Source organism: Mytilus trossulus, chromosome 4 (genome assembly GCF_036588685.1).
Source record: "Mytilus trossulus isolate FHL-02 chromosome 4, PNRI_Mtr1.1.1.hap1, whole genome shotgun sequence".
In the NCBI taxonomy this organism is placed as follows: Eukaryota; Metazoa; Mollusca; class Bivalvia; order Mytilida; family Mytilidae; genus Mytilus; species Mytilus trossulus.
The window spans coordinates 57396669-57421878 of record NC_086376.1 but is presented as its reverse complement, the minus strand read 5'-3'; the positions used below and the strand labels follow the sequence as shown (position 1 = coordinate 57421878).

The window sequence follows — 25210 nt, the reverse complement described above, 5'->3', positions numbered from 1 at the left end:
AATGAATTAACTATAGTTGTAAAAGACTTTTTCTTTCTTATTTTCTAAGGTCAATATGTAATTGAATATTTTTATTATATACTGCCAGGTGTAAAATCTATATAAACTGAGAAACATTTATAGGACAATACTTCATCCCTTAATTTCAAAGATATTAGTCAATATAACTTAATTAACAGGACCAAAATATAAAATTCTAATCTAGGTCATAATGATCAGTGCCAATTGCTGACAGCTGTTTATCCTTTTTATATTTTGTGGAATACTGATTTATATTTTAATTAAAAAGTACAATCATAAAAACAGGTGTTCATCAATCATAACTGCATCAACAGTATTAGATTTTCTGATGGAACACATAAAGTCATAAACAAGATAAAATTCTGTCAGGTTACTGGATTTCCAAACTATTCAATTGGTAGCCCTGTATAGTAAAAAATTAACTGGTGGTTACTGAATATTCAAAGTATTAGTATCATTGTACAGTAAAACCCTAATATGCATGACTTCTGTCAGCCTGGTTACTAATATCCAAAGTATTGGTAACATTATACAGTAAAACCATGTCATACATGAATTCTGTCAGGTTACAGAATATCTAAAATATTGGTGCACTATATACAGTAAAACCCTATGTTACATGACTTTTGTCAGTTTACTGTTGGTAACACTGTACAGACCGGTAAGACCATATTGATTTCCAATGTATTGACAATGTTACCTAGTAAACCCCTAATTATATATAAAGATACAGTTTATCAGTACAAATGAAAACTTTTTCTGTAGATCTTCGATTCATATGCACAGTTTCAGAAAGGTAGTAAAAAGTTGATTTTCTTAATAGTTGAGTATTTGTACATGTGATGCTGATACATTGTAGGTTAATTTGATGTTAATATAACATACAAAACAAACTGTATAGTTTTTACTCGCGAAATTAAATCGCTGCGAAGTTGACTAGCTGGGTATAAACGCGAAATAAAGTATCCGCGAAAATAAGTTGGTTTACAGTATATGTGAATTCAGGGTAAGGAAAAACAACAATAATTTCCATGCAGGTTCTCATACATACTTGGTATGCAGTGCACATTTATAAGTGTTCAATAAAAGTAGGCCTATCTGTATACTTAGACAAATAATTTGTAGCTGTTGTTTGAGATCCAAGTCAAAGCACGGATAGAATAACTGCAAAATCATCATTTCTTTCTCAAGACAATATTTTTTCCCCAACAAATTTCAATGAATTATGGGTATATACTCATCATACATTTTTTTAAGAAAAAGGAGAAATATTTACTTGTATAGAAAGTAACTATAAACTAATGTAAGCAATTCATAAGCAATGCAAAAATTTAAAAGTATGCCAAAAAAAAGCTTGAAATTACTAATTATAGCTAGTTTGACTGAGGTATACTTTCATGAGACAGAAACCCAATAACACAAAATTTTTAAGTTTTATGAAATTTCTTTATCAAAATACAAACCGATTGAGCTCTACGCCAGCTATTTGTTGTTGACCTTGAAGCAAGAGAAGCAGTGCTTAGACTGGGACTGTTACCAGGAAACTGGAATACATACAAATAAAAGCACACACTATAAACAAGGCAAAATATAAACATAAGCAAACAACAAATATACAAAATATAATAGTAGCATGCAAGAAAAAAAATATATGTACATGAAAATAAAGAATAAGTGTCAACTAAAAAAGAGCAAAAAAAATGATTTCTAAAAACGTTCAAAGAAAAGTACATTTATCCGATTTAAGCATATTAAATTGTATATATTGTTAATTTCAAAATAAAATAAAAACACTTTAATTTTTTTTGTTAATGATGAGCATTATGATATGAAAATGTGTTTTGGTGAATTACATGTATATTGGTCATGTGTACAGAGTCTCAATAGTTTTACCTTTATTTTCTATTGGAAATGAACCTGTTTGAAGTCTAGTCTGTGCTATTATATATAAACTAATTTTATAGACTATCTTATTGTAACATTCAATTTATATTTGTATGTTCAAGTACTACATGTACATACAATCAGTTTTTATTTCCAACTTCTGTCCCCAGATATACACATGTACATAAAGAGATGGGGCATGATTGCCAATGATGCAGCTAGCTACCCACCAGTGGCCAAAGGACAAGAAAGTAAACAACTATAGCTTATACTGCAAAATCAAAACCATAGAGTAAACTACATGTACAAAAGACAGTGGAATAACAAAATGTAAATAAGAAACAATTAAAGGAGTCTTGAAAAAGGACAAAAGAAGTCTGTTTAGTTTGATCATGTAACAAGGTTGCTAATTTTGGCCATGGTAGCCCCATTTATTACTGTTTTTAATGCAATGTGTAATGGTATTGCTGCATACATGTACATGTACAAGTACATTTAAAAATTTGACCTGATCTTTTTATAATATTAACTTACAATGTACATGTATCTATTTTTTTTATTGTATACACATGAAGCAAAAACTATTTCAAACCTGGTTTAAGAAGGACATGTCTTTTCACCAGCAGTACTTCTCTAATATATATAACCATGACATACAATTTTTTGAGGATTTCCCTGTGAGTCAGTTTTTATACATGTATTGTATATTGCCAAACAAAATTTATAAATACGTTCATGGCTCATTTTACAAAATCAAGAAATCCTGTCCTTGAATAATGATGGTAATAAAAGATGACCAAAATATATAATAAAAAGGCAAAGGAACGGGAAAAAGATAAAATTTCAGTAGTTCTTATAATTACAAGAACTTGAAGTAAAGTCAATAGAATCTTTAAAATGTGAAAAGCAGTAAATACAGAAAAGGTAAAAATCACGATCCTTCACACATACAAGCAATTCAGGACCACATGGAAATGGGCTTCTTTGGTTAAAAATAAATAAAAGATGTCAACATTTTAACCCTTTCATACATTACAGTAAGTGACTACTTTAAGTGAATGATTTAATGGAAGGTAAATTGTCAGGTGATAACAATTTTACCTGAGAACACCTTGTCAAGGTGAATTCAGGGGACAGTTAATCTGATGTATAACATAACATTTTTGGTAATATTACATATGCTTTAACAAAACAAATCTTTTAAAATTTGATGTCTCTATTTATTTTGGCCATCATAATATTAAATATAATTAACATACAATGTAATATGTACAAGATATATATGTGTTTTATGATTTATGTTTAATGATTTAAGTCTAATTTACAAACTACAATGTACTATGAAAATATGTGTTATGATCTCCAGTCAATGAAACCTTTCACAACTGCATGTAAGAAAAGATATAGGTCATCCCTCCATATGGGCTCCATCCCAAAAAAAACGTTATAATACGTGTAGATTTGTGTATATGTACATGTATTACCTATACATATATACCCATTTATGATGACAATATAATCATCCCAGAGTTTAAGAACTTAATGTTAAATCTTTTAACCTTTAGAAATAGGATGATATATATCAGGATATGAAGGTGTAATGCATGTGCTAACCAGATGACATGATAAGTGCATTTAAATGCACATTTGCACATACATCTACTTGTAGAAGTCCTCTCTATTAAAAGGATCCCAATTGCAAATATTCAATGTTTTAGTCATTAAATTCATCTACGGTTTTATAATAATAATAATAAAATTGAGAAAAGAAATGGGGAATGTTTCAAAGTGACAACAACCCGACCATAGAGCAGACAACAGCCGAAGGCCACCAATTGGTCTTTAATCTAGCGAAAAACTTTCGCAACCGTAAGCGTCCTTCAGCTGGCCCCTTAAAAAATATGTATACTAATACAGTGATAATGGACGTCATACTAAACTCCGAAATCATACACAAGAAACTAAAATTAAAAATCATACAAGACTAACAAAGGCCAGAGGCTCCTGACTTGGGGCAGGAGCAAAATTGCGGCGGGGTTAAACATGTTTATGAGATCTCAACCCTCCCCCTATACCTCTAGCCAATGTTGAAAAGTAAATAATAAGACTACATACATATGTAAACCTTTGATAAATCTTAAAATGTGTCTGGTTAAAGAAAAGAAATTTTATCTAGGCAACACCAATACAAAGACAGGTCAAACACCTCCTCGCTGCATGAGGTCTTAGATAAATGTGATGCTTCACAGTTGTGCACCAATTGTAGAACAGTTGGTATCTAAATAGTATAAAAGCATATTGATAAATCTTTCATGTTTATTAATTTCACCTGCTAATTTCAGGACTTACCATGATAACTTGGAAAGGAAAACATTTTAATTATTTTTTGATAACTACTAGGAATTCAGATAATTTTGCAAACATGTATTATAGCATGTGTGTTGGAGAACTTATCTCAGCACATTGAGCACAAATCAAGATTTTGACTAATTCTGCCCTGTATTTATTACATCAAACTCAGTGGCGTATCCAGAAATTTTCATAAGTGGGGGCCCACTGACTGACCTAAGAGGGGGCCAGCTCCAGTCACGCTTCAATGATTCCCTTTATAAGCAACTTGGTCCAATTCTGAATTTTTATTTTTTTATTTTCTATTTGGCATTTAAAAATACAGAAAAATATTTTTATAGATTTCTTTAATAGTTCATGTAAATTGCATCTTTTATCAGCTTTCAATCAGATATACAAAATGTATATAGAGTGTGACTTCACAGTGACTTGGTTAAGATTTTATTTTCTGATAATATTGATGACATGACGCTACTGGTACAGGGATAAATATGTAGTTGCTTTCATTATGTTTATACAGAAGTACAATTGTTTCAAATGGGTTGGATATTTTTCCATTCAAGATAGTTAATAAATTAACATGCAAGCTTTGACAAGCTATTCTGAATTAAATATTCAACTATTGAGAGGGAATACATCATATAACACATAAGTATTTAGAAAATAGAAAATTTGTTTTTCCCCATAAATTTCATTGTAAAACCTGTGATTGAAAGGGACAACAAATGCTCTGTCTCCAATATGAGGCTACTTATAAGGGCAGGTACAAAATGTACATGTTTTGATAAAAAAAAAAGATAAATGTACCAATCACAGCACTTGAAATTTTTGGTTGATAATCAAATCAAATTTAAAGTAAAAAAAGCTGCAAATCAAAGCTGTGGCAGAAATAAGCTCAGCTACTTTGCATAAAATTCTAAAGATAAAAGACACTACTGTTATATAAGCCTTTGTTTACAAACATTTTGTAATGTTTATATCTACATATGTAGGTAGGTGCATTTGTGTGGAAATGTGGAATTCATAGATAAACTTCCAGTAAAAACAATGATCTGAAAATAGCATTGTAGATTAGAAAATCTAATTAGATTCTGATGTATTATATCAGGTGAACAGGAAACGCTTGATTTAACCGAGCCTTGCAGGTGATTAAAACCTGCTGTTTGGTATACAGGTGGAGCTATATTCTTTTGTTGTATACCAGACAGAAAATTGTTCAGAATTCTACATATAAACAAATTCCACAATCTTATGCCTTACGCTTGTTATGCAAAACAAATAGGAAACAAAAAGCTTGTGTTCCTAGCTTAGATATAGAAATTTTAAAGGAAAATGTGGTTTTCTATATTATGATTATAAAATATATAATGAAATATATAAAATATATATACCAGTACTTCTATACTGATGGAGATTTTTCAAAAGAACATACAAAGTGTACATGTACATTGTATTTACTTTCATGACCATTTTCATACAAACCAGGTGCTCCGCAGGGCACAGCTTATACGACCCCAGTGGTTGAACCCTGAACAGTTAGGGCAAATTTGGTCACAATATTCAAGCTTGATTCTGTCTGAATTTGGATTGTGATCAAATTTTTGAAATAAAATAGGTTTTTGTCACAAAATTAATGTGGTCAAAGATCTTACAAATCTATTGCACAATACTGTGCAATTGAAGATTTCTTCTTAAAACTTTTCAAAATTCGAAATTTGAAAAATTTGAAAAAAAGGAAGCCCTTCAAAAAATGGTAAACAACCCACCCCCCCCCCACACTTTTTGAAACCCCCTTGGAGCAATAACCCTTAAACTCAATCCCATGCTTTCCATTGCAGTATTGAACCTTGTAGTACAATTTCAGAGAGATCCATACACTGAAACACAAGTTATTGTCATGATTGTTTGGAAACTAGAAACATACTTCTTTTTGGCCCCTTATTCCTATATATTTTGGGCAATTAACCAAAAACTTAATCCCAGCCTCCCCTTTTTTATATGGTACATTGTGGTACAATTTCAGAGAGATCCATACAATTACACATAAGTAATGGTCTTGAAACTAGAAAAATGCTTGTTTTGACCCTTTTTTGGCCCTTAATTCCTAAACTTTGGCCCCATAAAAAATGCTTGTTTTGGGCCCCTAATTTCTAATTGGTTGGGACCATCATCCCCAAAATCAATCCCAACCTTCCCTTTGTGGTATTGAACCTTCTAAAAAAATTTCATGAAGATCTATTCACCTAAACTAAAGTTATTATTCGAAAACCAATGTGTCTTCGGACAACGAAGACACACGAAGACACAGACGACTACATCATACCATTATACGTCGGATCAAAAAAAAAATTTAGGGTCGTATAAAAATTTACAAACTTGAAGATGTACAGAAGCTCATAATAGATACCAGAATACAAATTTATGTAAACAGAACCTCAATATTTTTGTTATAAGAATTAAAGATAGTGAAAATCAACTTTACTAAAAGTACATATATGCATTTAACAACAAAACTAAAACATATTATGAAGATACATGTGACACTCTCCATGCTACATCAAGGGAGGTAACTTACTTGTTGTTCTGATGGAGTAAATGCCTCATCATCACTTTGATCTGTTTGATCTTGATCTGAGTCTAAAAATAAATATTTTGGTTTTTATTTTTCAAAAATAAAATTGCTTGACAAGTACGTACATTTATTAATTAAGGTGCTAAAACTTCCTTTACAATTATTTCATTCAAATTTAATTATATATATTATCCATCTACAAGTTACATGTAGTACAAATATGGTTTTCTTTTATAATCAATATCAGTGGCAGATCCATGAAATTTCATAAGCCAAGCTTCATTGATTCCCTATGTTATCAACCATTTTTTTCTAGAAAAGGGGGGACCCTAAATCCACCTTTGAATATCATAGAACTTTCATGGTCTATATTGTAGAATATTTGACCAGAGCCAGAAGGTGAATGAGGTTTTCTCCTTATGGAATTATATACATGTACAATATACAACTGTACTTGTATGATATTAATGCATAGACATTTTACCACTCTAACTCCCAAAATATGTTGCCTTTTTTGAAATACTGTATCCAGAATTATAGATTAGATATACATGTACATGTATACTTATAGGTATTGTGTGTATAATACAATGCAAATTCTCCAAATCTTCAGCACAGAAGGACAGAACAAAGGGGCTATTGTATCAAAACTTAACTTTATCATATTTGTAATTTGTATTACAGACTTGGTGTTTTTTTCATTTTCTATATTCATAACAGAAATGATGATAAATTTGTTGACATTATAATAGATAATTATCTGGGATAAACAAGATATATACATGTATTTGTCATGATTCACTTCAATTAATGCACTGATGTAATCCTCAAGTGTGCATTTATTTACATGTATATTTTCAGCTTTCTGTTTTCAGATAATAGAAAAATTCTTGTCTATTTCCAACATTACAAAACCATGAAAACCAGACTTATTTATCCTCAACCAGTATGTTACTGAAAATTGCAATTGTTTCACCATCTAGAAAATCTGCAATTTTTTTAAAATATGTACAACAAATCAATGTTGAACCAGCCTTCACCAAGAGTCAGAGACATACTCAGTCTCAATATACATTAAAAATATTTTGAAAGCAATAAAAGTCATTTCTTCCTTCCTTGTTCAGATGAAGAAAATTTCTAAAAAAGATCCTACATTTAATTATATATAAGAGTAAAAGAGGCTTTAGAAATTACTGAGGCCTAAAATAAAATATTGTTTGTTTCCACAATCCCTACCGACCCTGCAAAAACGGTTTGACTCATTTATTATCAAAACTTGAAAGTAAGTCAAATATTATTTTATTCATTTCTAATTTTTAGGCTTGCAAGATAGACAGATATTGTTCCAGCATTTTGGAAAAAAAAAAAAATTATTTCCATACTTACATGTACCTACCCACACCTGGCTTGGCAGGGTCGGGATTTGGGAAACAAACAATATATTAATTTAGGCCTGTCAGAACAAAACACCTTTTTTTGTATATCACAAATATACTTTTTATAGCTGACCATGTGGTAGGTTTATTTTCTCATTGTTGCAGGGCTGACAATTGCCTATAATTGCTTACATCCACTTTATTTGAACTTTGGTGGATACTTTTCTCATTGACAATCATAATACATCTCCTTTTTCTTATACATGTATTCCTTTCAGTAATGACTGAGACTATTATTTTGAAACCCCTGAATATATTTACACTGAATGGCTGCTGCTGTGGTCCAGCAAATCTAGACCATTGGTCAAAGAATTCTGTAACTGAAACCAGTGGATGCCAGCCATCTACATGTATATGTAACACTTACCAAAAGCGTGTCCATTGGATTGTCCTGAACTTATTATTCCATTAGGAGCTGGCGTAGATGTAGCTTGTGGAAAATGATTCAATATGCTAGAATCTATCAGTTTTTCTGGAGTACACACCTCCATTTTTTCATTTCCGTTCATTTTTGGAGGAGTTCTAGATAAAGTTTGATCTGGAATATTTTCTTTTTGATCATAATCCATACTAATTCGAGGAGATTCATGTTTAGGAATTGTTTGTAAAGACTTTTTGCTAACGGGACTTATGGGTTTTTCTATATCTGAATATGGCCTTCCTCCTCCAGGATCCCCTGAACTGGACTTCTCTGAATGAGAAGGAGTGTGTTCTTTACTGGATCGCCTTCCCCTATGTTTTGAACGCTTTGGTGACTTTCGAGGCGAGGGGGAAGGTTCGCCGTCAGCATCTTTGTGTTTTGTTGCCTTTTGTCCTGTAAAAAAAAATCAGTTTATAATAATATATATGAATATATACATAAAGCCCTCAGTTCATGATCAATGTTCATGATTGTATTTTACAAAAATTCATATGTTGTCTGGAAATTTAAAGGCAATGTTTTTTTTTTAATTTTAAAAACCATAAGTTAATTCAATACACACAAATTAAAAATCCTGAGCACTGCAGATCTAAGCCCAATACAACATTGTTTTCATTAAAAGTTGAGATTGATCTGAATTCTTAATCATTTCCAAGCTTTTAGAATTTCTTTAACAGAGAAACAAATAACCTGATATTAAATTTTGATACCACATGTTGAGTGTTAATAACTGTGAAAAATCTACAAATCTTAGTGTCATGGTCACACTGAAAGCGTAAGGCATTTTCAAAATAAAAAGTAAACAAACTGAAATTCTAGATTAAAAATTTTCATATCAGCTAAGTAACAATGTCATTTGCACCTTTATTTCACCTCGCTCCAATACACATGAAATCTACAATTGTACATGTACATAAAAACTAATTTCATCGACATGTATGCAATACATTGTAATGGGCAGGTAAATCACCACAAATTAATACTTATCCAAACATCAAACTGTTATCAGCATTTTTGAAGGCCTGTCATTTGTGGGGTCTAGTGATCTTTGGGGTCAGCAGGTTATTACCTTTATTTCAGAATTTAAATCAAATTGTCAAATAAACAAAAAGCTTTGACAAAGCCAACAATGATAACAATTACCTACATAAAGGTTACAATGTATTATCTGAAGAAATCAACACTTTGCTAAGGGTTATATATTCATTGTACCTGTTATGTGTACATGTATACTCAAAATGTCAATTGTCTCCAAAAAAAGAAAAATGAGATAAAAATGTATATATATACTGTATATGATCCGTTCATCCTATATATTGACTCTTAAAATTCAAGAGTTAATCTAAAAATGAGGGTACTTTCTCTAAAAAATGAGGGTGCTTTTTATATGGCCTTCCAAATACCGTTTCGATCCCTAACATCACTGAAGAGACATTTATTGTCGAAATCCGGATATGGTGTACTAAAGAAATATTGACACCGAATGATTGTGGCACAACATCCTGTCCACAAGTTAACAAATTTTTTTTTCTGTGACGTATTAAATTTATAATAAGATCCATTTTGTTACAACCTGTGATCAATTTTATTTGGCAATCGCCAATGGCAGTCAGCAGGGTTAAAGAACATCAGTTGTTCGACCTGTTAGTCAAATGCGTTTTGTTTAAATATACTTTTTCACTCTTTTGGTCTTTTGGAAAATGTTGTTTGTGCTGTTTTTAGACCCTTCTACAACGAAATTTGTTTGACATGCACACGTATAAAAATTGCGGTTTTTATCCAACGCAGTCATAGGTTTGAACGTAGTTTTCAATTTAGACTCGTATATATACTGTACATATACAACAAAACCCTCAATCAGTTATAAAATTGTTTTGTCAGCAAAATTTAAACTCTTAATTCTATTAAATTATACAAATGCATATACATGTACATTTTATTGTGCACACATTGACACAGACTGGTGAAAGGGGTTAGATCTTTCAAAATTAGAATAACTTAAATAAACTACTTTAACATACATGTTTAAACCTCTTACAGCTGTTTGATTCCTTTTCGAATTTGTCTATTCTATGTTTACTGTAATCGGCTTTGCATAGCTCGAACCTTCTTCTTGCCACCAAAAATTCAAGTGAAAAAAACTATTAGAAACTGGTCAAAATTGTAAAACTCTGGTTTATATCAAATTGTATGTGTTCCTTGGTGGTATTTTCATGGAAGTCTCTGTTTTCCGTTTTCCATCATTAAATACAGGTTGGAGAATAAAAGCGTGGACTGCATGAATACAAGCCAGAATTTGGTACAATTGTATTTTAATGATTGACATTTCATAATTTGAGAATTTTTTATGCATATAGATTTTCATTTCATGCAAATCTACCAAACCTTATAATCACACACCTTTTCAGAATCAATGTACATGTATCATAAATTGTATATATAGTTGTTAAAAAGCTTACTGAATTTACCTCAAGTAATGTGTACTTTTTTATCATTTAAACAATATTAAATATAATGCATTGTGTAAATATTGACTTCTATATATAGAGCTTATACATAACCAGTACATGTACAATGTATGTTTAGCACTTCATTGTACTGTGTAAAATAAACATTCCACAGCATGGACTTATACTGGTTAAGCAGCTTAAAAAAACAAACATTCTATGTTTGAAGACCAGTAATCCAATAATGCAGTTAAGTACCTGGCCTTGTTAAATAAAAATGTTGATGGTATTAAACAGTGGGAAACTTCCTTTGTCAAATGTTCATCATATACATACATATATAGCAGTTACTGGGGTATAAAAACCACCGCTATAAATTCACAATTAACTTTTACCAAGTAGTGAAGTACGCATTAAAATTATTTTTGAAGAATATTTGCATGCATAAGGCACTGACAATTCTATAAAAAACATATAATTTGTTTCTGAAGAGAAGTGTTCAAAATAGTTTTACTTCATTGAAAATTAGGGGAGGGGGTAACAATCCAATGAGATTCAAAAATGGCACTTTAAAATTGTTGAAGATGGGATTAAAGTGTACATTTATGTGTATCCCTTGTTATACAATGTATATATATTTACTTCAAGAATGACAATGTTATGAGATGAGCCAATATTTTAGGCAATTCCTGTTACATGTAGATCAGTTAACCTTTTATGTGTTATGTTATACATGCACAAATCATGAAAATGTACATATAAAATTCTACATTTTCTATACATAGCTTACTGGCACAACTTTAGATTTAATATGCAGTTAATAGTTAGTTCATGTAAATGTATGTAATGCATACCAGTGGTCAATTATTTTGGGAATTCTACAATGTAAATACATTGTTACTACATCATAGTACATGTACATGTACAACTACAATTGTCATTTTTTTTTTATGTACCTCTACATTGTACAGTATTTATATGATTCATCATACACAGTGATTTATCAAGAATGTAGCCCAACAACTGTGTTATGTTTTATTTATTCAGTAATCAGGCTAATTAGACCTAAAGTAGTTTCATGCAGTTCGGAATGTTATCAGCATCTCTTCGAGGAATCAATGAACCTTCATGCTTCATCAATTTGCCAAACCGCCATCTTGGAATCAAATTATTCCATACATTTGCCAAAACATTTTGTCATCTTTGCTTCTGTATCTGTTATGTTTTTATTTTTCATCGTAAAATGTCAATAAACTTCATCTCCTCAGGTAAGTGCATCGAAAATGAACCATTGGTGTGTGATTACTAATTTTACCACACATGCAACCGGTCTCCGAGACGCGTGTTGATTTCAGACCAAATTAAATATATACTATTCCATAAAACTTACCCATTTTCTGTGTTCTTTTGATATACTAGCGTTTAACACAATTCCTTACAATACGATAAACATCCCCGTAACATTTTCATTCGAGCTTGTTTGGGAGAAGTAGGCGAAATGTCAATACATTCATTGAATAGGATTATTCCAATATGTGCAAGGTGCTCGGTGATATTAAGTTTTTCCGCAGTAAAAAGGAATGTAGTCTAAAATGAATTTCTTTTCTAATTTTGAAAAATTCAGATCGATTATTGTTTTGAAATAGTCATTGTGATGTCTTTTGCAATAAAACATTGTCGTTACATTTATTTCAATGACATGCGTGCTATTCTTCCCTTCATAATCTTGGTATCACCCAAATTATGCTCCGCCCAAATACCCACAATTCAATAACATGGTTTACTACACATGTTAAAGTTTACTACGAAAACAGTTGTGAATGAAATTTTAAGTACGTACCAACATGACATCGTTATTGTTATTGACTGGAACTGGTGTAGCTGCAACATTACTATTGGTTTTAATTGTTTTGATAATGAACAGGTAGGATAATTTTGTTTTTTAAACGTTGAAAAAAAATACAAATTTATATATAATTGGAGATTTTTTTTCTTAATTTGTTCTCCTCAATTATATATATTGTTTTCGCAACCAGTTGTCAAAAGTGAAAGGCTTCCATCTGATCTCTGGCAAACTAAATTAAATGATGATATGTATTCAAGTCTTTCGTGAGAAATGTTATTTTGATATTTAGATTATTAGCCGCTAATTCGAAGAAAGCGGTATTTGTATAGACTGTATAGTATATGCTATAAAAATATGCTATAAAAATATGTCCTAAGTCAGGAATCTGATGTACAGTAGTTGTCGTTTGTTTATGTAATATATACGTGTTTCTCGTTTCTCGTTTTGTTTATATAGATTAGACCGTTGGTTTTCCCGTTTGAATGGTTTTACACTAGTAATGTTGGGGCCCTTTATAGCTTGTTGTTCGGTGTGAGCCAAGGCTCCGTGTTGAAGGCCGTACTTTAACCTATAATGGTTTACTTTTTAAATTGTTATTTGGATGGAGAGTTGTCTCATTGGCACTCACACCACATCTTCCTATATCTATATACAAATCCTTGTAGGCTTGTTTAAAAAAAATTATCATTATCAAGAATAATTGACATTTGTTGATGCTTGACAGCATATTTAGACATAATTCACTGTTTTATATTTCTATTATTCGCAATAAATGCTTTTATTATTCCTCGCATAATTGAATTTAGGTCAAGGTGCAGCCAACTGACCAGACGTTGACCATAGACAATGTTAACCTCGGGCCAAGTGTAGATATGTCCTATTTTCGGTGCAAAATATAGTTAGCATGCATTTTGTGTCCGGGGATACATGGACACGTATGTATGTAACTATATAAACAGATAAACAATCAATGTCTATTATAGTGGTTACAGAAGCCCAGTGTTATATAAAACGTGTGATTTAGACGGACACAGCTGGACACAAGGTTACTACAGAAGCCCAAGTGTTATATAAAACTTGTGATTTAGGCGGACACAGCTGGACACACGGTTACTTCTATATAAAACATAAAAAAAAACTACTGACTACAGGCGGACACAACGCAATTTCTATATGAAACTTCAAAAATCTGCTGGCTACAGGTGGACACAGCTGGACACCGTGCTATTTCAATATAAAACTTCTAGAAATGAGGGTATACAGTCGGACACAAGTGGACACAACGTATTTCTCTATAAAACTTTATGAAATAAGGGGATACAAGCGGACACAGCTGGACACAGTACTATTCCTATATAAAACTTATAAAATATGCTGGCTACAGGTGGACACAGTGCTATTTCAATATAAAACTTCTAGAAATGAGGGGATACAGGCGGACACAAGTGGACACAACGCAATTTCTATATAAGACTTATAAAATCACCTGGCTACAGGTGGACACAGCTGGATACAGGACTATTCCTATATAAAACTTCTAGAAATGAGGGGACACAGGCGGACACAAGTGGACACAACGCAATTTCTATATAAAACTTCTAGAAATGAGGGGACACAGGCAGACACAAGTGGACACAACGCAATTTCTATATAAAACTTATAAAATTTGCTGGCTACAGGTGGACACAGCTGGACACAGTACTTTTTTCAATATAAAACTTCTAGAAATGAGGGGATACAGGCGGACACAAGTGGACACAACGCAATTTCTATATAAAACTTATAAAATATGCTGGCTACAGGTGGACACAGCTGGACACAGTACTTTTTTCAATATAAAACTTCTAGAAATGAGGGGATACAGTCGGACACAAGTGGACACAACGTATTTCTCTATAAAACTTTATGAAATAAGGGGATACAAGCGGACACAGCTGGACACAGTACTATTCCTATATAAAACTTATAAAATATGCTGGCTACAGGTGGACACAGTGCTATTTCAATATAAAACTTCTAGAAATGAGGGGATACAGGCGGACACAAGTGGACACAACGCAATTTCTATATAAGACTTATAAAATCACCTGGCTACAGGTGGACACAGCTGGATACAGGACTATTCCTATATAAAACTTCTAGAAATGAGGGGACACAGGCGGACACAAGTGGACACAACGCAATTTCTATATAAAACTTCTAGAAATGAGGGGACACAGGCAGACACAAGTGGACACAACGCAATTTCTATATAAAACTTATAAAATTTGCTGGCTACAGGTGGACACAGCTGGACACAGTACTTTTTTCAATATAAAACTTCTAGAAATGAGGGGATACAGGCGGACACAAGTGGACACAACGCAATTTCTATATAAAACTTATAAAATATGCTGGCTACAGGTGGACACAGCTGGACACAGTACTTTTTTCAATATAAAACTTCTAGAAATGAGGGGATACAGTCGGACACAAGTGGACACAACGTATTTCTCTATAAAACTTTATGAAATAAGGGGATACAAGCGGACACAGCTGGACACAGTACTATTCCTATATAAAACTTATAAAATATGCTGGCTACAGGTGGACACAGTGCTATTTCAATATAAAACTTCTAGAAATGAGGGGATACAGGCGGACACAAGTGGACACAACGCAATTTCTATATAAGACTTATAAAATCACCTGGCTACAGGTGGACACAGCTGGATACAGGACTATTCCTATATAAAACTTCTAGAAATGAGGGGACACAGGCGGACACAAGTGGACACAACGCAATTTCTATATAAAACTTATAAAATTTGCTGGCTACAGGTGGACACAGCTGGACACAGTACTTTTTCAATATTAAACTTCTAGAAATGAGGGGACACAGGCGGACACAAGTGGACACAACGCAATTTCTATATAAAACTTATAAAATTTGCTGGCTACAGGTGGACACAGCTGGACACAGTACTTTTTTCAATATAAAACTTCTAGAAATGAGGGGATACAGGCGGACACAAGTGGACACAACGCAATTTCTATATAAAACTTATAAAATATGCTGGCTACAGGTGGACACAGCTGGACACAGTACTATTCCTATATAAAACTTCTTGATATGGGGGTTACAGGCGGACACAAGTGGACACAACGTAATTTCTATATAAAACTTATAAAATTTGCTGGCTACAGGTGGACACAGCTGGACACAGTACTTTTTCAATATAAAACTTCTAGAAATGAGGGGATACAGGCGGACACAAGTGGACACAACGCAATTTCTATATAAAACTTATAAAATATGCTGGCTACAGGTGGACACAGCTGGACACAGTACTATTCCTATATAAAACTTCTTGATATGGGGGGTTACAGGCGGACACAAGTGGACACAACGTTATTTCTATATAAAACTTATAAAATCTGCTGGCTACAGGTGGACACAACTGGACACAGTGCTATTTCAATATAAAACTTCTAGAAATGAGGGGATACAGGCGGACACAAGTGGACACAACGCAATTTCTATATAAAACTTATAAAATATGCTGGCTACAGGTGGACACAGCTGGACACAGTACTATTCCTATATAAAACTTCTTGATATGGGGGGTTACAGGCGGACACAAGTGGACACAACGTTATTTCTATATAAAACTTATAAAATCTGCTGGCTACAGGTGGACACAACTGGACACAGTGCTATTCAATATAAAACTTCTAGAAATGAGGGGATACAGGCGGACACAAGTGGACACAACGCAATTTCTATATAAAACTTATAAAATATGCTGGCTACAGGTGGACACAGCTGGACACAGTACTATTCCTATATAAAACTTCTTGATATGGGGGGTTACAGGCGGACACAAGTGGACACAACGTTATTTCTATATAAAACTTATAAAATCTGCTGGCTACAGGTGGACACAACTGGACACAGTGCTATTTCAATATAAAACTTCTAGAAATGAGGGGATACAGGCGGACACACGTGGACACAGCGCAATTTCTATATAAAACTTCTAGAAATGAGGGGACACAGGCGGACACAAGTGGACACAACGCAATTTCTATATAAAACTTATAAAATTTGCTGGCTACAGGTGGACACAGCTGGACACAGTACTTTTTCAATATAAAACTTCTTGATATGGGGGGTTACAGGCGGACACAAGTGGACACAACGTAATTTCTATATAAAACTTATAAAATCTACTGGCTACAGGTGGACATAACTGGACACAGTGATATTTCAATATAAAACTTCTAGAAATGAGGGGACACAGGCGGACACAAGTGGACACAACGCAATTTCTATATAAAACTTATAAAATTTGCTGGCTACAGGTGGACACAGCTGGACACAGTACTTTTTCAATATAAAACTTCTAGAAATGAGGGGATACAGGCGGACACAAGTGGACACAACGCAATTTCTATATAAAACTTATAAAATATGCTGGCTACAGGTGGACACAGCTGGACACAGTACTATTCCTATATAAAACTTCTTGATATGGGGGGTTACAGGCGGACACAAGTGGACACAACGTAATTTCTATATAAAACTTATAAAATTTGCTGGCTACAGGTGGACACAGCTGGACACAGTACTTTTTCAATATAAAACTTCTAGAAATGAGGGGATACAGGCGGACACAAGTGGACACAACGCAATTTCTATATAAAACTTATAAAATATGCTGGCTACAGGTGGACACAGCTGGACACAGTACTATTCCTATATAAAACTTCTTGATATGGGGGGTTACAGGCGGACACAAGTGGACACAACGTTATTTCTATATAAAACTTATAAAATCTGCTGGCTACAGGTGGACACAACTGGACACAGTGCATTTCAATATAAAACTTCTAGAAATGAGGGGACACAGGCGGACACAAGTGGACACAACGCAATTTCTATATAAAACTTATAAAAGTTTGCTGGCTGCAGGTGGACACAGCTGGACACAGTACTTTTTCAATATAAAACTTCTAGAAATGAGGGGTTACAGGCGGACACAAGTGGACACAACGTATTTCTATATAAAACTTTTTGAAATAAGGGGATAAAAGCGGACACAGCTGGACACAGTACTATTCCTATATAAAACTTCTTGATCAATGCATTTGAATGGGAGCATATATAGTTGGACCCCACCCCTTTTTACTCTGGGTTGGGACCCCCCCCCCCTTTTTTTAAAATGGCTGGATCCGCCTCTGTGTTATCCAGTGTGTAGCAAAATATAGTCGATCTCTCAGACAGTGTTATTAGATGTGTCAATACATGATGTGTCACTGCTTTTATAGATTGTGTATATACATATATCATCTTTTGTGTATTTACCTTATACTTTGATCTAATACTAATAATTTGTGTGTAATTATGTTGTAACGTTTGCTTATATTCATTAATTGTATGTTCGTTGAATCTCATGTATGAGGAATTAAAGATATGAATGACTGAATATTAGGTCAATGTCAGAAAAATAGAAGCTTTTTGTATGAGGCTGATAAACTGGCTCTGCCGAGCCCTTTCCCAGTTTTGCGCCGAGTACAAACAAAGTTTATATTTTTATGACATTGACCTAATATTGTTTTATACTGCAACTTAAATTAATAAATTGATAGTTTTTTTAAATGGTAACACAAATGTCAAACTTATTTTCATCCCTTAATTGAGGGGTCCTTATCCCGAAATCCCGGACTTAAAAACACGACATCCTGAGGTCCCGAATTAAAATAAATTTAAATCCCTACTTTTCGAAATTCAAAAAAGAATTCCCGGATCCCGAAAGGGTCAATCCCGAAATACCGAGCTTAAATACACCCGATTCCAGACAAAAGAACATATTCTAATTCAGTTTATGCTCTTTAGCTTTGGAAATTATAAATCATTAAGCATTTATATGAAACCGGTACCGTACATGCTGGTGTATTTCAGATACATGTTTTGTTGTAATTATTTTTGTATTTTATCGCTTAAGAAGGAGATGCGAGTTGTATCTAACAGCAACAATTCTCTTTAAGTTCAGTCAAAGTTAAAAATTCAGTATATGGCTTGACCACATGCTATTTTGAATTTTGAAGATGAAAATCCTTCCATTTAGTGTTAAACAAACAACTCATTGTCATTAATATTAGTTTAGTATTTACAACCGTTATTGGTGGGGACTGGTGATATATTAAATAGTGGTTTCTTGTGGCACATTTCACTATGTGTAGACCTTTCACTTCCTCCTTTGTTAGGAAAGGCATGACAATGAAATACAACTTGGTCTCATTAATAAATAAAAAGAAACAATAAGCTTTCCCTGTTTGTTAAAACGGCAAATGAATTTCCACTTGTATTTTTTTTCCATCTGATTAGTTAAGCTTTTTTCAACTGATTTTTATAGTTCGTTCTTATGTTGTCCTGTTATACCACTGTCCCAGGTTAGGGGAGGGTTGGAATCCCGCTAACATGTTTAACCCCGCCACATTATTTATGTATGTGCCTGTCCCAAGTCAGGAGCCTGTAATTCAGTGGTTGTCATTTGTTTATGTGCTACATATTTGTTTTTTGTTCATTTTTTTACTTAAATAAGGCCGTTAGTTTTCTCGTTTGAATTGATTTACATTGTCTTATCGGGGCATTTTATAGCTGACTATGCGGTATGGGCTTTGCTCATTGTTGAAGGCCGTACGGTGATATATAGTTGTTAATGTTTGTGTCATTTTGGTCTTTTGTGGATAGTTGTCTCATTGGCAATCATACCACATCTTCTTTTTATTATTACCACTTAAGATAATTGAATATATTCAGGTATATCAAGATTTTTTTCTATGCATACAAAAACTGCAGTTGAATTTTCCTCGTGACTTTTTTTCCGTTTACCATCAGGACACACCAGCACAATGACAGGACCAACCAGTACAGAATCAGGACATTTCTAAATTGAGAAAATGCACAATTTTAATATAGATTGTGCAGGTTTTTCACCAAACATTTTTGTCGTGTGGTTTTAGGTAAAGAAAGCGGTCTCCAGGGGCATTTTTATTTTATTTTTTGTGTTCAACATTTTAAAAAAGTGAGCACTTTTGTGTTACTTTTACTGAAACAGTTTACAAGGTCACATTTTTAAATTTGTGGCCCATAAACCCATAAGAAACAAACTTAAAAAAAATCCTTCCATTTCTTATGCGAGAAAACGTAAAAAATCATTATCGTCTTTTTTTACATATTCACCAGAACCAGTCAGGACCAAATCACCAGTACAGAAAGATTTCTTGCAGGGCAACCTTACCCACCGTGATGTACACATTTTTCGTATCGTACTGCACGCACGGAGTGTGTTACGAAAATGATTACAAAAACTTTAATTTTGATAATTAGATAAATCAGTACCCACATACGATGAATGACAGAAACTGAATGGAAAACGCAGATAAATTCATTTTTCAAAAGGAGTACATGTAGGTCCGGTGAGGACCGATTTGGACTCAAATTTCAGGTTCATCTGACGAAAGATTTCGACCACTTTTTAAACACTTAAGTGTCTATTTTATTTAAACCGATTAGTTTATGTGAAAGATTTAAAGATGGTTTAAGAAATTATTGCCAGAGGCACCGTGAGGTGACACTTCCAGGTATTCAAGCGATGCACCGCCTGCTGAGCAGTGTACGCGCGGACGGTAATTTGGGACTTTATTTAAAAAAAAATATCGTTTATAATATACATCATGTGTACATTGATATACTATATTTAATTACTAAACTGATACGTGTAGTCAATTTTATATACTACCAATTGTTTATGAAATATATTTTTCGTGCAAAGAATGATATTTAATTCCAACCAAAGATTTGAGGAATAAGCAATTTATTGAGATATATTTTTCCATCGGTAAAATTTGAAAAATGTAACTGTGTACTACTTGTCAATAATAATGGATATTTCAAAACATTTAAATATTGATTCACAAAAATGCACGCACTTGTCGATCGTTGGTATGGAAAGATAGAAAGATTCGGAACTAAAGATAGTCACATTTAAAGTATTTATTTTGCACAACAACAAAAAAGACAAAAACTGCCAGATCAGTATACGATCTGATTTAAATCCAGCGTCCGTATATATGTGCACAATGGTACTTCAGTTACTGAGATTTGATCGGAACGGACGGATTTTTCTACATGTTCAACAATTTGGTACAACGATTGAATATTGTTAAATGCATACATGTATATGACCTATAGATCGAACTTGCTTTGTTTCGTCGAAAATACGAATATAAAAAAATCATGCAGGAGATTTCAAATTAGCCCAATTAATATGTGTGAAACTGAAACCGCAATTCTGCTGTAGTGCACGTCGATCGTATCTGTAACATGAAGGCGTATGGTAACTATACTACCTTACTTAGTTCAACAGTAGATAACAACCCTTTCTTTGTGCATTATACACTCAGGAACACACATCTTACTATTTTGCATGGATTGGTATTAAATGTTACTTTTTCAACTGTAGTCCTTAACCAAATCGTTTTCTTCTCCATCTGACAGGCTTAATTTTGGATCAAGTGATCATCGAAGTACGGATGCTAGTATTTATAATTCGGCTAGTCTGGATGACTTTGTGCGATACCCGCGTTCCGTATTCATTACTAGTATACGGTTTAAACATACATGTATAATTTAAATTTCAGATCCTTCAGTTTGCATATAAATATGATATTTAAATTTCGTATGGCTTTATAGTACAACCCGCGAAACATTTTATTTGATGTCACCAATGGTAAACATGTAAAATGAAACAATAACTTACCATATACCAAGGATTTGTATAGTTAACAAATACAAATCCTTGCATATACCAATATAAACTTTTGTTGTATGTTTAATATACAAACAGAAATCGACCCTAAAAAAGTAACAATACAAGCTTGAAATACTAAATCCCTGTGATGTGTTTTAGTCGATTTTAGTCTCTGATGCATGATTTTTTACTATTAATTGGTTTTGGCTTTTAACTAGCTGTCAGTAACTGCGAGTACTCTCAAATCGTATTTTCTTGTTAATTCGACCTGTTGATACTGTTTATAATGCTTTTTTGTCATTTTTTATTTATATGGATCTTGGCTGTATACCAGCTTTGATTATTTGTAATATCTTCAATTTTTCACTTATTCTTACAACATTTGTATAAACTTCAAGATTATAAAAAAACGTTTTTTTTCTAAAGTGAACATTGATTGGTTAAATATTTCTCAGTGTGTTTGAATTTATTTGATAGCCTTTTGGTCATGACTGTTTGTCTCTAATATTTAATTAACTGTGCATTTGTATTCAGATATCGCAGATCAAATTTATTCGTTCTTTGTGTAATCATACGTTTTTTGATTGAGTTAAGTCTGCTAATTGATATTTTATCGTATGTTTTTATATGTTGTGATGTTATGCTATTGTTTCAGAAAAAGGGAGAAGGTTTGGGCCCATTAAAACGTTTAATCCCGCTGCAAATGTTTGCACCTGTCCTAAGTCAGGAATCTGATGTACAGTAGTTGTCGTTTGTTTATGTAATATATACGTGTTTCTCGTTTCTCGTTTTGTTTATATAGATTAGACCGTTGGTTTTCCCGTTTGAATGGTTTTACACTAGTAATTTTGGGGCCCTTTATAGCTTGTTGTTCGGTGTGAGCCAAGGCTCCGTGTTGAAGGCCGTACTTTAACCTATAATGGTTTAATTTTTAAATTGTTATTTGGATAAAGAGTTGTCTCATTGGCACTCACACCACATCTTCCTATATCTATTATAGTATTTTGAAGCTTTTTTGAAGCATTCAAATATAATGAAACGTACGATATTTTTTACGAATACAAAGAAAAAGCAAGTCTGCCCAAAAATGATTGATATTCAGTCAAAAAAACATGTATAGTGTGTTCATTGTAAACGTAAACCAGAATGCGTATAGATGTCTCTACGTATAACAGTCACAAATCACTTCTACGATTATAAATCAGCGATTTACCATTCATGCAATAATATTTTGCCGAAGGTGATCGAGATGTCCTTACAGTGGCGGATCCAGGGGGAGGGTTCTGGGGATTGGAACCCCTTTTTTTGAAAGATCAATGCATTTGAGTGGGGACATATAGTTGGAAGCCCACTTTGTCCTGGGTTGGGACCCCCTCCCCCCTTTTTTTCAAATGGCTGGATCCGCCACTGCCTTATTAGGTAATTCAAATTCTCGGACACTTAATTTTTTTCCAGTACACGTTATAGTTAATATCTGAGCCATATTATACATGTATTATACTATATGGGACTATAATACTTTAGTATAATAGTCCCTGATTATATTCTCTGTTGATATGCATCCTTCTTTTATTATTAAAAGTCTTGGTTTTTTTTTTAAACACTTTACACCGTATATCGGCACTGCCGATAATCTTTCAAAAAGCAAATTTAAGTTTCAACCTTTAAAACGTATATGTCACATAATTTGACCACATGACAAGAAATTATACAATAAACATTGGTCACGCACGACAGATTCCGATGTAAAAGATGTGCCGTTACAATAGCCAGTTTACACGCATCAGTGCACACAGTTTTGTCGAATAGGCCAGTTGCATGATTGGAGGAAAGTTACCGAAAACCACGCCTACCTTTAAACTAATACCCAATCAAATGCCTTTACAGAGATTTTGTTGCGTATTCAATATTTGAAAAAGTTTAGACTCTTAATTCAAACTTAGAAGTATAGAAGTATAGAATATGCCCGTAACGCAATTTTTCAATAAATTTAAAATCTTATTTTACGTACCTAGTGAGGAAAAAATACAAATTAAAAAAAATTGCAAATTACAAATATTTCGAAATCCTTGATTATGCCAGAGACATAATGTATTATATGTCTCTGATTATGCTAATAACAGAATAGAAACTAAGTGGATATTATATATGAAAAAATGTTTTTGCTCGGGTGTTTTTGATAATTACGGTGTGATCTGCGGTATGAGTATGTTCAATATTATAGAGTCATTATAATGCACAGTTAGAGATAAATGGGTGTCAATATTTATCAAACGGAAACCCAAAGACCAGTTTCAACAAGAATGCTTATCTGTTATTACATAATTGCATAAAACTTAATGTTGTTGTATTTTCAAAAAGAATTAAATAATTTGAAAACTACTTTTCATAATGACATATTTACCTTACTAAATTCATTTATATAATATGCAAAATGAATATAGATGTGGTAGTCAGTCGCCACTTGCCGATTGAATCTGGAAGGTGGCAGGATTTAAAGAGAGAAAATATAATCTGCCGTCTCTGTGACACAAAAAACATTGGTGACGAGTACCATTACAAATATGAATTGTAGAACATTTTAACTATAGAAAGAATTTTTTTTACGGAACTACTGTTAGTCAAAACCTAATATTTTTAAAGTTGATCAACAGTTAAACCAGAGACATATATACACATATATGTCTCTGGTTAAACTCATCAAATAATTCCTTTAAACTATAAATTACACGAAGAAAGCCTACGAGTAAAGTACAAGTGAATATATCATAAAGATTATATTTAATCCTGATTCGTCCTTGGAAATGGAAAACTCTGGATTCTCTTTGATATTTACCTGAGAGATCATAAAAGAAAAATCTAACAAGACTTTCAAAAGTTTGTGAAAAATGAATAGAAATAAAAGATTTTTGTGTAGACGAGTAACAACATTGCATTAGCATGATTAGGAAATTTGACCAAATCAATGAAACTAAATTTAAAAAAAATAAGTGCACATCTTTCTAGTGGCGAAAACCACACATATCGAGTTACGTCGACGAAAGAGAATAAGTACATTAATAATAATTATGATGTCAATTTCATGAAATTATAGGGTTTTAATTAGAAAATAATCTGAAACATGATTCGTGATTCCCCATGTATATATAGATTAAAACAGAATTATGATTTTTATTCTTAAATTAAATTCTGAAATACAAAAGCATGGCTCTAATACTTGACAGTTCAGCGAACACTATTACATGAAATACACGATGCTATTGACCGAACACAAATGTGAGAGATTCAAATTGTAAAATCAGCCGCTGGACGGTAGAATTTCTATCAATCATTCAACGATATTAAAAGACTTTTGAGTGTAAAAGTATGATATAAATACTTTTAATGTGTTGAAATAATTTATCAAATGGAATGCTTGTTAAACTGTTCCAGTCAT

General features: G+C 32.8%; 2 protein-coding genes across 5 annotated transcripts in view; one reads left to right on the top strand and one right to left on the bottom strand.

Annotated features, from left to right (window-relative positions):
* LOC134715607 (actin-binding LIM protein 1-like) overlaps positions 1-12842 on the bottom strand; it is a 53816-nt gene extending 40974 nt beyond the window's left edge. Inside the window, exons 1-4 of one of the 4 annotated variants that reach the window (XM_063577898.1) lie at positions 12521-12842; positions 8630-9076; positions 6830-6891; positions 1485-1565 (exon numbers count right to left, since the gene is read on the bottom strand). In XM_063577898.1, the coding sequence (XP_063433968.1) occupies positions 1485-1565; positions 6830-6891; positions 8630-9076; positions 12521-12524 (594 nt within the window). In that variant the 5' untranslated portion in view covers positions 12525-12842. The remainder of the gene's footprint in view (positions 1-1484; positions 1566-6829; positions 6892-8629; positions 9077-12520) is intronic. The other 3 variants (XM_063577897.1, XM_063577899.1, XM_063577900.1) reach the window with 3 other exon arrangements.
* Positions 12843-12905: 63 nt separating this feature from the next.
* The window catches only part of LOC134715608 (failed axon connections homolog), a 45586-nt gene continuing 33281 nt past the window's right edge, over positions 12906-25210 (top strand). Inside the window, exon 1 of the mRNA XM_063577901.1 lies at positions 12906-13054. Within this exon, the coding sequence (XP_063433971.1) occupies positions 12975-13054 (80 nt within the window). The 5' untranslated portion in view covers positions 12906-12974. The remainder of the gene's footprint in view (positions 13055-25210) is intronic.